The following is a 17679-nucleotide window of genomic DNA, read 5'->3' as shown; positions in this document are numbered from 1 at the left end:
TGGTCGCTTGTGTATAGGGTGGTTTTGGCTGTCTACAAAGAAAATAAGACTAAGACCAAACGAACAACACTAGGTCAACTTCTTTGGTCATTTTGGAACAAACGTCCTAGGGTTCTACCCCCTTTAACCTACATCACCCAAACTGTTCCAATACTGCACTTTATATGTTCAAGAAAGAGCAATTACCAGTGCCTAAATCATCATATAAAAAACCATTCACTCAATATATGAATGTTAAAGAAATTGCAATTCAAGTCACGTAGGACAACATTACATTCCAAAAGGACCAAACACACCCATATACACCAGTGGAAGATAATTACCACCTTCTCCCTATCAGAAGTTAAATGCAAGGTCATGTAGCATCAGCATTGACATTAACATAAATGCATGCGCATACAGGGACATGGGTGTAACCTTGCAGAAACATGAACATGAATTTTAGTGAATAAAAAACCTAAACTCAAGCATCCTCTCCATACATATCCTTGAATGAGTGAGCAATATATCCTCTGCAGGAACCGAATTAGAGTATCTCACTCAACCTGGCAAGTGAACCTGCCACGAATTCAAACTCTAGGCCATTGAGGGCTTACAACCTGCAAGAGACAGTGTTCATTTGGTAGTCAACATTAACATCTGAAGAACTTTTCCAAGTTCTGCATATTCTCAGATAATCATATGAAAAGAGGCAACTGCAAACAAATTAGAAAATAAAGTTAATCTGAAATAATAGAGAATGATTCTACGGCCCAACATGCTTTTATCACATTCCTTGAATAACTTTTTCTGTAAGTTTCTCTTTCATTTTCTTGTAATTTAGTTTAGTTTCTCTTTCATTTTCTTGTAATTTACTGAACTAAACCATTCAGTATTTCAAGAATATTCATTCAATTATAATCTTCTCATACCAACGACAGTAATTTGAAAAGAAATGTTTTTCCCAAATTTGCAAATATGAGAATATTGATCTTGGAAGGCAGTGAATGGAGCTGAACTCAAACTGATGAACTTCCATAAAATAACATTTACATAATGGAGCACTATCTAACGATCATGAAGAAACTATTGTAAGGGGTGACGTATCAGCCTTCTTATCTAAAAAACACAAAACATAATTGAATTAGTGACAATTTACGTTCCTGAGAAGGGTTCACGTTTGAAAAGGATACTAAAACGAGGAATTAAGACCATAAAAAGGGAGAGATGAATCAAATGGATATATGATCAGAATTGAATGCTCTGAGAAAGGAAACAGATCTCAACTTTGAAGGAGTGCCTCAACAAACCATAAATAACAGCGTTATCTAGTCATGGCTGAGTTTTCACCAATGGACAGAACATAGAAAGGTTAAAACAAATATTTGGATGCAATTGCAGGCTCCCAGAGACTAATACAAATATAAATATGGATCTCATCAATTGGCCACCTAATGATTACCATTATGCCAAATAATGCTATACCCATGAAATAATGCTATACCCATGAAAGCCCTATACTTGCGTATTTTTCTTCTCTTGGGCAAACTGAGTAGAACCATGTGGCACCTTAATCCTCTCATTTTTCATTCGGAGACAACGATAACTACCACTAGTGATGTGTTCCATTTTACATCTGCCTTTCAAACTTCGAAAATGAATCAAGAGTTCCCTATTATCCGTAACATACTCGATTCTTGATTTTGTCTTTAAGGAATAAATTGCATAAGATTCTTTGGAATAGTTTAACCCACCTCTTTTTCCAGGAGTCAACCCACCTAATTTGGCATATACCATTATTGCTGGATGACTTATTTTATATTTTCAAACTTCGTGACCAGAAGATATATTTCTCTCACCTCCTCACCACTATCAAAGATGGCACATGCATTGATGCCATGGACACCTTTTGTGCTTGAAAGAAAGGCATGAAGTGTTTTTGCTAGAACTAAACCATCAGAAAAAATACCTTTTGTTGGCAAGGCAAAAATCAAGCACATAACATATAGTGTCCTCTTTTAACAAACTTGCAAAATTGGAATGAAACTGGAACAAACCTCTAACGTGCTAAACACCAATCTCATTCGACTGGCAACTACGGATGGCTCCTCAGCAGATCCCATGACAGCCATTTGCTCAAGCTGCAGAGTTTTTACTGGAAACCTGTAATTGAGAAAGAAAAATCCACAGATTACAAAGGAATTATGTTTCTGACAAGAGCAACTTGAATATGCCTTTGGTTCATGTATAGCAGCTTATAATAATAGAATACACAATACAAGCTACCAATTAAAAATAAAGGAATAGGAGTTACCAAAAAATCATAGAAATAGACCCCTTTTTTATGTTATTCTAATCTTGAGGAACGGAATTGCCACTGACTATCAGGTAAGTAATGCCAAAATGTGACATGGAGTCTATCGGTTCTGAAATAATGGTCAAGACAATGCCACATGAAAGCAAATCTTTAGGGAAAAACGTATTATCAAACAATTATGTAAGTGTTTTCTACAAAAAAAACTACATGAACCCTAGATTTATTATCAAATAATTATGTATGTATTCCCTACAAAAAATAGTGTTTGCTTAGGAAGCTTTGTTAATAAGAAATTATGTATAATGTTGACTACAAGTTGACTATAACAACATATTCAATAAACATTCATTTCTTAAGTCACTTTGGAAATTTTTGATAGAGAGCATGTTCCTCACTCATTTTTAGTATATAAACAGAAATAGGGGCAAAAGAAGTAAACTAGTCTAAACCTAAATAAGAAAGCGATAAAGAAAGCACATGATGTGACATTCTCACTATAAAGCAGAGATATAATGGCTAAGCCATTGAAAATGAAAGTACATTAGAAAAATGGAAAAAGTATGATATAATACAAAAACTACAAAAAAAAAAACTGTAATTCTAAACCTAAGATCACAAATGGGTGGGCATGGGCAGCCGTGATCCCGTGAACCGAAGACCTAAGGTTGTAGGAACAAATATTGGCAAGAGATTATAACATGGCATAAATGGCTAAAACTCTTTTAAAGATGTCAGGCTATTACCGATATAAAATTGTTTACAAGGGTAAAATTGTAAATTCTGTTCTTATGTAACTCCTAATGTTATGATGGGCATGTTTGAAAATTGTAATATACATTGTGAATCATTCATATAAAAATTATAAGAATCCAAACCAGGAACTTGTCTTAGACATCCCATTCATTCTTTCCTAGCACATGCTTCCTCCTTTTCTTCCTTCTTGAATTATTTTCATGCTGGATCGATCTAAGAGACTAAGATTGAAATGTGAGATCAAACTCTAATTTTCTTTTCCTCCTTCCCAAAATGGCCCTAAATCTTCTTCACACAAAACTTAATTTCTTCTCAAACCCTAACTCTATTCACAAATCGTAATTGTATTTTCTTCCTTTGTTGAGTATCAAACCCGAATTTTTCTCCTCTCAAACCCTATTTTCTTGTCAAAACTTAAACTCTCTTCTCAAACCCTAGTATGTTCTTGACCCTATACTTTCTTGATCTAATTCCCTTCTCATCTAAAACTTTAGTCTCTTTTACAAACCCCTGTCTCCCTTGTATCATCTCAATCTTTTTCGGTCTTACTTGTTCTTCGCTCAAAATAATCTGATATTTCCTCCACAATTCAAACCTTATTAACCCAAACCAGAATCAGATCCAAAAACTTGTCATATTTTTCTTTATTTTGGCTTCGCACATCGACTGCTTTGATCTTCTAGCTCATATATCAAGTATCTACCCAAAAAAGTTCATTTGTCAAGTTTCTTTCCCTTTTCATTCTTCCAAAAGCAAAAAAGTTCATATATCAAGTTTCTTTCCCTTTTCATTCTTCCAAAAGCGTAAAAAACTTATCTCGTTTCAACCTTAAATTTAGAACCTAACCTTCTCTTTAAACCCTAAGATTTTTTCTTCATCTCAAATATGGCTTCCTGATCTACAAATATCTCTTCCTCATTCAACATGCTTCCACATACGTTCTCGATTCAATTGGATTCTAACAGTTTTATAGCCTGGAAGAGCCAAGTTGTTCCACACTTAATGGGCTAAAATTGATGCGATATCTCCATGAAACCCTATTGAAAGGAGAATGTAGTTAAAGATGGCACAACTGGGTACAACTTGCCAATCCTAAGTACGAGAACTGATTCGCCAGACCAGTCTTTAATCAGTTTGTTAAATTCTACTCTTTCTCATGGCATTTTGCTCAAGAGACAGGTTCTCATTCAGACAAACAACTATGAGATCTTCCTCATGAGATTTATTTTCAATCATCTAAGGCAAGCCTGATGCACAATTCCCATCAACTCCAACAGTGCAAGAGAGACTATATCAACAAGGTGCAGGCACTTTGTAATCAATAGCTGCCATTGGCTATGAGGTTATTGATGATGATCGAGTACCCTACTTGCTTGGAGGGTTAGTTGAAGCATAACATGTTTGTCACATCAGTCATGTCTAGACAACCTACACCTGTTTTCAATAGGCCTTGCCCTCTCTTATTGCAACATGAAGCTTTATTCAAGAAAAATAGTCATAGGTAAATGAAGATAATCATGATGTATCAACTGCCAATTCTTAAAAAATTTAGCACTTCTAGTTAGGCCGTGGAAGAAGGAACAACTGCAGTCGTGGACTTGGTCAATTCTATCCCCTTGACCAATATTATGGAAACCAATGATATGTTGGTCATAACAATCAGCAATAAGGACACAATGCTCGAGAAATTTTACTGATGCCTAGTCAGTTTGCAAATGCCAATCAACACATTAAATGTCAGCTTTTGTGGAAAAAGGAGCACACCGCCTCCTAGTTTTCCCATAACATGATCCGGTGCTTTAAAATAATGCTACTGCCCTGACACATTCAATTGCCAATCTGAACATAACTAATGCAGATCAAATTACTGCTCTAAAGTATCCAAATAAAATAAACAAGTTTGAAGTTCACAAAAGGAATTGCAAAAGGGAAAATTAGTCATTCACTCTGTCCTTTTATTTCTTTTCTTTTGTTTGAGTCATGTTATTCACTTAGGGGCATAAATAGTAATTTCTAGAGTCTTTTATGTCTTCTTTTCACTTTAAGTCTTTTGTAATAATGGCCATGATTAGATTAGTTAGATGGTCAAGATTAAGTCTTGTTTAGGGTTGTACTATATGAGGGATGTACTAAAGCATAATGAAGCATCTTGTTATCTTGTCGTGGACTTCTATCCAAAACCTTAGGGCAGCAAGTACTCCTTCATTTATCTCTCGGTTTTTAATCTTTTCGTAACTTTGGAAATTTCATGTCTTCTTCGTTGCTAAACCCTAGCTCCAAGCTACTAAGCCTATGTCAAATTTATATTAGAGCCCAACGATTAGTACGGACGGTAGTGCACACAAAACTGTAGCATCTATTTTTGTGCCCAAGATAAAAAACCAAGCCTCCACGCAGAGGTAAAGGAGGAATGTGGCAACCTTAGAAGCCTTTGATGCTAGTTCGCATGAAGGGATTGCAGATCTTAGGAGATTGGTCGAAACCCTAGCTTTGCATTTGGCACAAATGGAAGCCCCATCTCAAGAGGATGAGATTGAGGCAGATGAGGAATCTATAAATCCCTTACATGATCAAGCTCAAGGAGAGAGGTAGCTAATTATATTGAAGATATAGTAGGAGGTGAGAAACCAGTCTTATTGAGATCCCAAAGTGTCATGGAACTCTATCTGACGACAATCATGGAGAAACTTTATTCTCATCAAATGGTTCTCAAGATCAGCACGTTGTGGACTGGAACTCACAACCAATTTTTGACAAGTACTTGGATGAAGATCTAGGTATTGAAAAAGAAGTAGGTGATCACAACTTTAATGGTGATCCAACCAACAAAGAGGATCAAGAAGACCCTACCATTGAAGAGGATTTTGTGGATGCTCCCATTCTCGATGAAAAATAGGGTCGTTGTCAAGGAGTTGTTCCCAAAATCTTGAAGGTAAATTGGTTGCTTGTAGTCCCCAAAGAAACTAGCAAGGAGAATGGTGTTGAAGGAGGTAATGATAATGATGTTGTTCTTCTTCGAGTTTTACTTGAATTTAGGGTATCACGTAAAGTTCAAACCAAAGAGTTCAAGATATTTACTCCTGAGCTCTTAGCTGGTGAGTTTGATATAGGTGATTCTCTCCAATGGGTTGCTGAAGGCATTCTCTATGAGACAGCTCAGACTAAGATGTTGCTCTGCTTTGATGGAAGGACCAAATCTATTCCTTATCATCTCCATCCAAAACCTAAACCTAAGGAGCCTAATATTTGCATCTTGACCTCACCAAATTAAGTAAGAACGAGCCTCAGAGTTCAAAGTTTTTCTTGCATCCTAAGAGAAGAGTTTTCCTCGGGTAGGTTTATGATTGACAGTGTTGCGCACTTGTATAGGAGCTGTGTTAGTTTTCAATGTGCACAAAACATAATGGATAAGATATATATGAGAGGCAACATACCCTGAAAATTATTGATCTCTAGTAATTTTTTAGTTGTATATCTTAAAGATTGAGTTATAATATTTCCAGAAGAAAAAAATTATAGGTTTTGGTCTTCTCAAAATACCATTGCTCGTATTGTTACATCAAAATGGAGTAGTGGATGATTGGAGAGTATGGAAGCAGTTAAGCAGGCCCATGCTAAGGCTATGAAATGTGGGTTTGGTTGTAATTTTTGCATCGGCATTGCAATCTCATCAATTCATTGCAAGCTTGGCAATCTCCTTTTGGCGGATTCAACGCTCAATCTTACAAGCCATAGAGGTGAGATTTCCACCAAAGTTAGTTTGAATGGATATCTTCGAGGACATATAATTAGAAGTTATCCATGACTCTTTCCTCCTATGACTGTTCATGGTTTTAAACCAAGTTGTTCTGATTATCATAAGTTGAGCCAATGCAAGATTGGCCCATGTGAAATGGTGCAGAAGAATAATGACAATTCCTACAAAATGAAGCTTCCCAGCCAGATTCGTACTTTCGATGTTTTTAATGTCAAGCATCTCATTCCATATAGTGGTGATACCTCCGACGAAGAACTTTTGAGGAAGAGGGGACTGATGCAGCCCAGAATACTGCTCTCGAGTATCTAGATAAGAGAGACAGCTTTAAAGTTTACAAGAGGAACCGTAGAAAAGCAAATTACTCATTGCATCTATCCTTTTATTTCTTTTATTTACTTTTTGAGTCATTTTATCCATCCTTTTATTTTTTTTAAATTTTTTTTTTGAGTCATATTATCCACTTAGGGGCATAGATAGTAATTTCTAGAGCCTTTTGTCTTTTATTTTACTTACAATATTTTATAATAAATAGTCATTATTAGTTTACTTGGATGGTGCGGATTAAGTCATGCTTAGGGTTTTATTATATAAGGGATGTACTCAAGCATAATGAAGCATCTTGCTATCCTGTTATGGACTTTTATTCAAAACCCAAGAGCAGCAAGTGCTCCTTCTTTCATCTATGGTTTTTTAATCTTTCTCTAATTTTGGATCTTCCCTATCTTCTTCTTTCCTAAACCCTAGCTCCAAGCAACTAGGTCTACACTAATATCCCATCTCAGAATAACTTCTTCAACACTGCCCTCAAGCAATAACTTCTTGGATTATCGATACAAGGGCAGCTAATCATGTGATATCTCAAGCAAGTTTTCTTTCGAGGTTATGTATATCGGTAAATGGAAAGTTATTACAAGGATGGCACTTCACTTCCATCACCAACGTTGAAAATGCCATGATTTCTTCTCCTTTAGGTTCGTTTTCTTTGCATATTACTTTTCTAGTGCCAAAAATTAAATGAAGTAAGATTTCCACTTGATGATTTAAAGTGCTTCTTGATATTTATTCCCACCTTTGTGTTCTTGAAGGATCTTCACATGAAGAAAACATTTGGAAAGGAAACTTATATTTTATCGAGGAACCTTCATCATCACAAAAAGTTCTGGCCAAGACAAGAAGTCTCCTGCCTTTCCAATTCAATCATCCACAACTTTTCCATCCTAATAAAACCAGCAAGTTCATATGGCACCAACAACTCGCTCATTGTGGGCAACGTCGTCTTGAGAATTTGAAGAGAGTCAGTTTGAAGGAACAATAAAATTAGCAAGAAACAAGTCAAACACAAGCAATTTTAGAGAAACCCTAAGGCTTTCTCCCACCTAGGACTCAAGCCTTAAGCTTCTTTTACAAGACAAAGTCTTTCTTTTCTTAAAGAGGAATACATGAATGACTCTCCAGCCCATCCATGCCCTAATTTATATAGAAAAATTATTGTTTTGGACAATATTTGTCTATACAATTTAACTTTTGACCAAAAGGTCCTAACTTAAGTATAACTTGAAAATAAACTCCCTAACTTTAATTAAAATATCTAAAAAGTCCCTAACTGTTCCAACAATGAAATAAATACATAAAAACATCTGAAATAGCCTCAATAATTAAAAAGAAACACCCAAACTATTTATTTCTCTTCTTGTTCTTCTTGGAAGCCCTCTTAAGGTTTTCATCCTCCAAATCTGAGCGAAAATTAAGAGGAATCTGTTGCTCCAAAAGAAGATACTTGTGGCTACTTGTTGTGCTCTGATCTCCATCTTCAACCAATAGAAAAGGACAAGTTTTATGTTCAAGTTGTCAACTCAGCAAACACTTTGAGTTTCCTTTCTATGTTAACATTACAAGAGCCATTTTTCCTTTAGAGTCAATATTGTGATGTTTGGGGTGCTTCTCCTGTAAAATCTAAATCTCATTCCAAACACTATGTTTTTCTCATTGATGATTATTGTAGAATCCCTTGTGATGCAGGGAAGATGGACAGAAAATGGGGAAGAAACCAATAGAATAAAATACTAACATATAAATGAGAGAATATATCCTCTCTCAAGGTTTGCAAGGGAATCCACCCCAAAGATCTCTTCACATGACCTAAAACAAATTCTTTACTCGATTCACCAAGTTCCAAAGAGGGATGTACTCCATTTTCAAATACAACTAAAAGAAATAATAAATAAAAATAATAAAGAAAAACCCACAAATCACGCTCTTTCCTATATTTTCTCTTTCTCTATCTCTCTCTCTCTAAATCCCACGTAATTCTCTCTCAAACTCCCTATTTCCCTCACATAAATCCTTCAAATTAAGGATTCCCCACCTATCACTCCCACAAAAACTTATCGCACATAAAAACCAAACCTAATCACATGCCAACCATGCTAATCCTAACCACCTCCAAAAATAAACTGATGCCACACCCACCTTCAAAGCCTACCTCCCAATTCCTAAAAAATAACCCATTAAAAAATAAAAAAAATCCTAATTTCTTTTTTTTTATTAGCATCACCTTGGATCTTTTTTTAAAACAAAAAACTGATATTTTCGATGTCTTTGTTAAATTGTGTTCCTTTGTCGAAATGTATTTCTAATGCACGTTATTCAATTATGGAGCAATGGGGGAGGCGATTAGACATCTGATAAATTCAGAGATTTCCTATCCAACAATGGAATTGAGCAAGAGCTTTCTTGTCCTCATACACCACCCCAAAATGGTGTAATGGAAAGAAAGGAAAGGCATGCATATAAGAGAGGTAACCCTATGTATGACGCAAGTGCGTGGAGCCCCAAATCTATGTGGAGGAGGCTTTTCACACTGCAATGCTCCATGGAAGGACCAAACATATCCAGGAAGATCAACACTTTGTGAGAGCGAAAATTGAACAGAAAGAAATGGTTGCAAAGTTTACTGAGACCAATGAACAGGTGGCAGATATATAAGGGCCTAACCAAGTAGAGACAAACTTCTAAAGGGAAATCTGTCCATGATTGTTACTGATGTACCACTTGGGGAGGGGCGTATTAAGGAAATAAAGTAGTTTGTAAGGGCAATTTTGTAAACTCTATTATTATGTACTAATTAACTATCATGGACATGTTTGTAGTATACATTGTGAGTCATTTATGTAAGGAAAATGTTTTCAAAGGCCTGGAGCTCTACAGCAATATATAGTGCTTCAGCCCTCCGCACCGTCCACTGATTTGGATGGTGCAGATTATCTTGCCGAAGTCAATGAGGCAACCTGGCACCCAAAGTACAGATTACCTCTGCCTTTGTGTAGCCCAAGTAGCTAACCTTTGTGAAGCCCAAGTAGCTAAAGCTGCCCCCAGTCCCCAAGTTCTCTCTCTCTCTATATATATATATATATATCCACACACACACACACACACGCACGCACACTCACACACACACACAAAAAAGAAAGGGGAAGATAAAGAACTGAGGTGGTTTGAAGGAGGGTATATAGAGAAAGGGGCTTTGGAAAGAAAGACAGGTGGTGTCTTAGCGGGCCAAGCCAAGATGAATGATGTATTAAAGCACATACCGGTGAAGACCATCTAAATTGCAAATAAGGTGTCCAAGGACACTCAAACACACAAGCAGGAGTGCCTTCAGCTCAAGTCCAAGACTGAGAAGCTCTCCTCTCTTTCTATTTGGAAACAGCTTTTGTTTCATAAGCGGTATTGTGGAAGTTGGGTTTTTGGTAGTGGTATAGGTAGTTTGTGGTGGCTTTCAGGACTGGAAGATGATTTCGAGGAGGAAGAAAACAGTTTTAGAAATGAAGTTCACGAACGAGGAGTTAGAGAGAGAACCTCAGTGCAAGCTTGAATTTGGTCATGAAGAGAAAGAGCTAGAGAGAGCAAGGGTTTTCCAGAGATAGAGTGAAAGGGAGGAAGAGAATAATCTCTCTCTCAATGTAATACAGTTTTGTAGAGAGTAAATCATGTATAAACCCTAGAAGAGAAGAAGGATCTTCTCAACTTTCTGGATGAATCTGGAAATGTAGAAGCTACACAACAATAAAACCTTACAAATTAAGAAATGTAAAATGTAGAGAGAGAGAGGGGGGGATGCACTAATTGTATGTGAAGCTTGTGATAATGCTACTAATGGTCTTAGAAATTGAGAAATGCAAAGATCTAGAGAAAGAAAGAGGAGGAACTAATTGTATGTGAAGCTTACGATAATGCTACCAATGGTTTAGTGAGAGAAGTCTCAGAGAGGTTTATTGAGAGAAATTTAAGAAAAAATAGGACCTTCATATAAAGTTTAGAAAGAAGAGGAAATAAAAATTTTCAGAGGTTTCGGATGTCTTGGTTTCCCTGGTTGGCAATTCTGTAAAATCTTAAGCATTCAAATAAATGGATGGTGCATAAGGCTGCAGCCCTACTTCAATAAATAGGGCTCCAACCTTACAGAAACCGCATCCTTTATATAAGGACGTACAACCACGGACCCCCAAACCCCTGTGAGTGATTCATTCTTTCCTATCTAGCATGTGCTTCCTCCTTTTCTTCCTTCATGAATTATTTTCACAGGCTATGAGCAAAACATGACATAAAACATAGCAAGACTAACAAATGGAGCAAAATAAATCAAATGTCAGATGGAAACATGAAACAAGTACGAAGGCCCTCCACACCTCTAATAAAGACAATGCAGCCCCATCAGAAACATGAATGTAATTTTAAGCCAAGATGCAAGCTGGAAACCACCCAGTCAACCAATCAACTGCATAAGGTAGACTAAGAGAATGATGCACAATCCTCTTATATTCAAAGGTAACCAAGATGGCATATAGACAAAACCCATGAGAAAGGGATAAATCAATAAGGTACATAGTATGATTAGGTTTTCTTGAGTTTAGTAGAACACTAACTATTTTATTTACCAAGTAGAGAATCTGTAGATTTAAGAGATTCAACATTCACAAACAATGTCTGTGATTCAACCATAAAAAAGCACAAAAGATTCAAGCACTGGGATCAGCTATTATGCTATTAAACATATAAAATCGACATTTAAGTAATAGGTGGTTGTTCTCGCTAAACCAAGGACATTTTCTGACGCTATCTGCAATTGTTTTATGACCGAAAATTTTGTTGCAATCTATGAAGTGTACATAGGAACCCTATTAATAATAGGCTTGGAACAAAACTGGCTGAGCTAATGCATATACTCGGATTGCTACACACAGACATTCATTAAGATTAAAGCCGAAAAGCCAAAATATGCCGACTGAGAAGATTAATATGACAAACTAGAATATCCAAGTGAAAACCCAAACTGGAAGAATCAACTGATCAAGCCAAACACATACAAATGTGCCGATAGACTAATCGCTCAACTGCCAATTATTCTAGTTTGTTCTCATAATCATCATTGGAACTCTCAAAAAAATGCAGGAAGAGATATTTTATTTGGCGGTAGAATCACTCATCTGAACCAATTAACTATCCTTATGGCCAAATGATCCATAATTCACATGAACAGTGGATACATTCAAGATAGGCCAGTAAATCTTTACAACAATAGAAATGGCTGGACAAAGACTATATTTCACCATTTTGAAAGAGAAAACATTTAATTGAGGGACTCCACATTTAGTGTAACTTGCACATTCAAAAAAAATAACTATCGGTGCATTTGGATTCCTCGTCAAACTATGGTTGTGCATTTGGGAGTTGGTTCATTTCAAAAGATTGATGGAAGACAAAATTATTTTTATTTTTAATATTTGATTAATTTCAAAAGATGTAAATTTTAATTTTAGTTTTAGACTCTATTTCTATGTTTTTTAAGTTTTCTTGGGATTTTAGGGTTTCTTTTATATTTTTATTGATTATTCATTGGGTTACTATTCATTATTACTGTTCATGGCAATGTTCATGTGGTACTGTTCACAAGGATATTTATGGATTTTTCTTTTGGGTAAGTACATTTCTGGAAATGTAGTAATGTTATTTTAGGGTTTTAAATGTTTACTTAGATCTTAAGTTAATTTTAGCGTTTTATACTTATATAAGGATGGATGTCACATTTAACGATACTTATGTCATTGAAATGAATTTTATTTTATGAAAGAAGAAAGTTTCTTTTTTGCTTGGCTAGATTTATAGCCATGTTTTTTCTCTATTATTGCTGATTTTACCTGCGTAAGGTTTAGAAAAAGGGTGGATTTAATTTCCCAATCTTCCTTCCTGCATCAAGTAGTATCAAAGAATGGTTCAAAGATTGTTAGAAACTGTGATGGCCGGTGATGGAGGACTTAGCCGTAAGGATGCAATCTGATCCAACTGTGCAAGGAAATCAACAACGTGACAGAGAGAAATACAGAGCTATTGCTGCAAAAGCGACGCCAACAACAGCATGCCCTAAAGGAAGAGGATTCTACAGGGATAGATCCACATCGTGAGGGTTTTTATGGAGAATGGTGCGAATCTAGGTCCAACTCAAAGTGAGAGCAGAATGATGTTGTGTCCAACTACATAGATGGGTTTGATCTGCTATAACGCCAACATGAGAACATTTTTTAAGAACCCGAGTACAACCCTTTTTGCCTCTGTGCTCCACGTGAAGAGTCGATTGAAGAGGAAAGTGATAGAAAACCTCTACATGGAGGACATCTCTTTAGAATTTCCTTTGAAGGAGGATAATATTGATTTTGATGCAACTTGGATCTAAAATCAGCAAGTTGTATATCAGGATTTGCCACTTATCTTCGATGCATACTTAGATGAACAACAAGATTTCTTAAAAGATCCGACCTATGATAAGGATCAAGATGAAGTTGTTGATTTAGTTAATGAACTAGGGATTGCAAATGATCTCAAAGATGCTCCATTGGTCTGTTCTAAAGTTGAACCAAGGCAATTTCAGCAAGGTTACATGGCTGGAACTAGTGCAATTTCAACAAGTTCATGTGACTGAATCGATTCTATCTACATACAGCGACCTTTCCTTGAGGGTTTCTCATAAATGCTTATGAATATATCAATTGACTGTGAAGACTCAATTTTACTGCACAATAACCTACAAGTTCCAAGATCGTATTTATAATATTCGAGTTGAAGAAGGTTGATGGGCTAACTCAAATTTCATCTTAACGCTTTTCAAAACTTGAGGGTGATGGAGGACAAAAATATTCTTATTTCTAATACTTGTTTAACTTTGAAAGATGAATAATGTAACTTTAGTTTTAGGCTCTATTTCTAGATTTGTTAGGCTTTTCTTGGGATTCTAGGGTTTTTTTGTATTTTTATTTACTATTCACTAGTTACTATTCAATCTTATTGTTCATGGTATTATTCATGTCTTATTGTTTACAGGGGTATTTTTGAAATTTTTGTACTATTATTTTAAGATTTTAAATGTTTACTTGGATCTCTAGTTAATTTTAAGATTTCATAGGCTTATGAAAAGTTGGATGTCACATTTAAAGATACTTATGTTATTAGCACGAATTTTATATTATAAAAGAAGATTTTTTTTCTTTTGCCTTGATTTACAGCCATATTTTTTTCTCTCTTATCGCTGATTTTACTTGTTTAAGGTCTAGGAAATGGTGGATTTAATTTCCTTCTCTTCCGTCCTACATCAAAGATGAAGGCAAATAAGTAGTAAACGGCATGTTTTGATGCCTACATGAATTGTTCGTCCATTAGTAAACATGACCCAAAACCATAAATTATTTAAAAATAAGAAATAGCATTGTTTTTCTCACTTGCAAATGCACCTGATCAGTCAATGTTCCAAGACTCCAACATGCATAATGAAAACCAATCCTCCCTTGCCTTCTAGAACCTTAAAGGAGCACAAACCAACAGAATCCTACTCTCTCTCTCTCTCTCTCTCTCTCTCTCTCTCTATTTAAACCAACCAGTCTAAACAAGCCCAAGTTCTCTCTCTAAACTGTTTCTTCTCTCTAAAACCCTAATACAAAACTGAGACCATCCAATCTTCTTCCCATCTCCAAAACTATCAAAAAAAGCCATATTCCTTCGACCAGAAAGCGTGATTCATAACCATATTGAATCACATTTAGAGTTCCCTCTGAGACAACAATGTGAATGCCACAGAAAGAGATTGATCAAGCTCATGTGTTCAAGGCCGACTGTCCCGGTCTGAAGAAAGAGGAAGCAAATGTTAGGTTAGAGGATGATAAAGTAATGCAAACAAGTGGAGAGACAAACAAGGAGATGAAAGAGAAGAATTATAGGTGGCATATAATAGAGAAAAGCCAAGGTAGGATTCTGAGGAGATTCAGACTCCCGGAAAATGCAATTATTGATTAAGTGGAAGCCGCCATGGAAAATAAGGTTCTAACTGTGACTTTGCCCAATGTTGAAGCCCCAAATCTTGATGTGAAATTGACTGAGATTTCAGACTAAATTTCTTGGGTTTTCTACCATGGAAGGTTTGGGATCCAAAGTTTTTAGAGAGAAAACAAGTAGGTTAGGATTCAGAAAAGGGGTTTGGTCTCTTAAGGAGTTTTAAGAAACATAGTAGGTCACAGTATTGTACATAGAGTTGTAGAGACTTCTCTCTTAGAGGGAAGTGAGTATGTGATGCACCCCAGAATGCTGCTCTCGAATATCTAGATAAGAGAGATAAGCATAAAGATTACAAGAGGAACCACAAAAGGAAAAATTAATAATTGAGTCTATCCTTTTATGTCTTTTTAGTCACTTAGGGACAAAGTAGTAGTTTCTAGAGCTTTTTATGTCTTTTTATTCACTTAAAGTCTTTTATAATAAATGGCTATGATTAGATTAGATGAATAGCTAGGATTAATTATTGCTTAGGGTTTTCTTATATAAGGGATGTACTCAAGCATAATGGATGATTATGTTATAGACTTTTATTCAAAACCCGAACGCAGCAAGTGCTCCTTTTATATCTAGTATTTGCATCTTTTTCTAGTTTTGAATCTTCCTATCTTCTTCTTTGCTAAAACACTAACTCAAACTACTAGGTCTACATCCGGTTGGCATCAAAACTCAATGATAAGTAAGGATGGTATTGTAGCATGTACTGTTGCAGAGTACTGTAGCATCGATTGTTACGCCCTAAATCAACAGCCATACCTCCGCACACAGGACAAGGAGGAAAAGCAACGATTATAGAAGCCTTTGATGCTAGTTTGTGAGAAGGGATTCCAGATCTAAGGAGATTGGTTGAAATCCTAGATCTGCTTTTGGGGCTGATGGGAGCTCCATTTTAAAAGGATGAGATCGAGGTAGATGAGGAAACCGTAGTTCCCTTTCATGATCAAGCTTCAAGAAGAGAGGCAGCTGATTGAACTGATACGGATAATAGGAGGTGGGAAACTGGTCTCAAGGTTGAGATCTCGAAGTGTTATGGAAGTCTATACAAGGATATCCATGGAGATACTTTATTCCCATTAAATGGTTCTCAAGATTAGCACGTTGTGGATTGGGACTTACCACCAGTCCTAGACAAGTACCTGGATGAAGATTTGGGTGTTTGAGAAAGAAGTGGGTGATCATAGCTTTAATGATGATCCAATCTGTAAAGAGGATAAAAAGGAAGATCCTACAATTGGAGAGGATTTTATGGATGCTCCTATTCTTGATGAAGAATAGGGTGGATGTCAAGGAGTGGTTCTCAAAATATCAGAGGTAACTGGTATCTTAGTCCCCAAAGAAAGTAGCGAGGAGAATGATACTCATGGAGGGAGATAACAATGTTCTTCTTCTTGGAATTTTTCCTAAACATAGAGTAGTATGTGAGGTGCGCCCAAAGGGTATGAGCATTTAGCTAGTGAGTTCAACATAGAAGGTGGCCATCGAATAGGTGCTTATGTGATTCCAGATGTTAGAGTTCATCTTCAACCATTATTATGTTCTAAGAGAAGAACCTCTATATCTAATCACTAAGTGCGAGTTTAATGAAAGCACGGAGGAAATGCATCATTTATCTAGAGCCGCTTCAAAATTCATAGCAGAGTATTCTCAGATGTGCTCAGGACCAAGTGTGATGTGCTTATATATATGGCAATTCTCAATGAGCCCAAAACATAGTTAACCCAATGTTTATGGGGACTGCAGTAAAATGACGTGCCACGATCTCAAATCTTGTCAAGGTAAAACTATTCAAAACTTTGAAGAAGATCAATGACAATGCCTATCAATTAAAGCCTCCCACCCGAAATTCACACTTCTAATGTTTTTAATGTCAAGCATCACATTCCATATCGTGGTGATACCTCTGACGACATGCCGCTGAATTTGAGGACGCATTCTTTTGAGGAAGGGCAGACTAATGCAGCGTAAAATATCGTTCTAGAGTATCTAGATAAGAGAGATAAGCTTAAAGTTTACAAGAGGAACCACATAAAGGCACCTTAGTCATTGAGTTTATCCTATTATGTTCTTTATTCATTTCTTGAGTTGTTTTATTCACTTAAGGGCATAAGTAGTAATTTCTAGAGTCTTTTAGTTAGTTTTATTCACGTAAAGTCTTTTAATAATAAATTGCTAGTTTTAGATTAGATGGATGGCCAGAAATAAGTCTTGTTTAAGGGATTTACTCTAGCATAAGATGATTACGTTATGGACTTCTATTCAAAACCCTAGAGCAGCATTTTGTACTCCCAACCATAATTGGATAAAAGGCAGCAAAATTATCCCAATCTACCAAATGAATGAAATGCAGTTGGTTGAAATCATGGGGATGGAATATTTGTTTTTGATAAAAATGCACTTACATTTTCATTTGCAACCAGAAAAGGGGTAAAGCAAGAGTCTTAACACATTATGTGCAATTAAATACAGAAAGTGCTCAAGCAAAATATTTGTCATATTC

General features: G+C 36.1%; 1 protein-coding gene across 4 annotated transcripts in view; it reads right to left on the bottom strand.

Moving 5' to 3' along the window:
• Window positions 1-205: 205 nt before the first annotated feature.
• LOC18445774 (orotidine 5'-phosphate decarboxylase) overlaps window positions 206-17679 on the bottom strand; it is a 39904-nt gene continuing 22430 nt past the window's right edge. For all 4 annotated transcript variants that reach the window (XR_016049310.1, XR_016049311.1, XM_020674482.2 and 1 more), the window contains 2 exons: window positions 2037-2142; window positions 206-599 (listed from right to left, as the gene is read on the bottom strand). Coding sequence is in view for 2 of the 4 variants with exons in the window: in XM_020674482.2 (XP_020530141.1) it covers window positions 570-599; window positions 2037-2142 (136 nt within the window). In the remaining 2 variants the exon portion in view is untranslated. The remainder of the gene's footprint in view (window positions 600-2036; window positions 2143-17679) is intronic.

The sequence above is a fragment of the Amborella trichopoda genome, chromosome 2, assembly GCF_054954075.1.
Source record: "Amborella trichopoda isolate Santa Cruz 75 chromosome 2, AtrichopodaSantaCruz75HAP2 v2.0, whole genome shotgun sequence".
Taxonomy (NCBI): Eukaryota; Viridiplantae; Streptophyta; class Magnoliopsida; order Amborellales; family Amborellaceae; genus Amborella; species Amborella trichopoda.
Note: the sequence above shows the minus strand (reverse complement) of the source record. Positions and strands in the feature narration are given on the sequence as shown.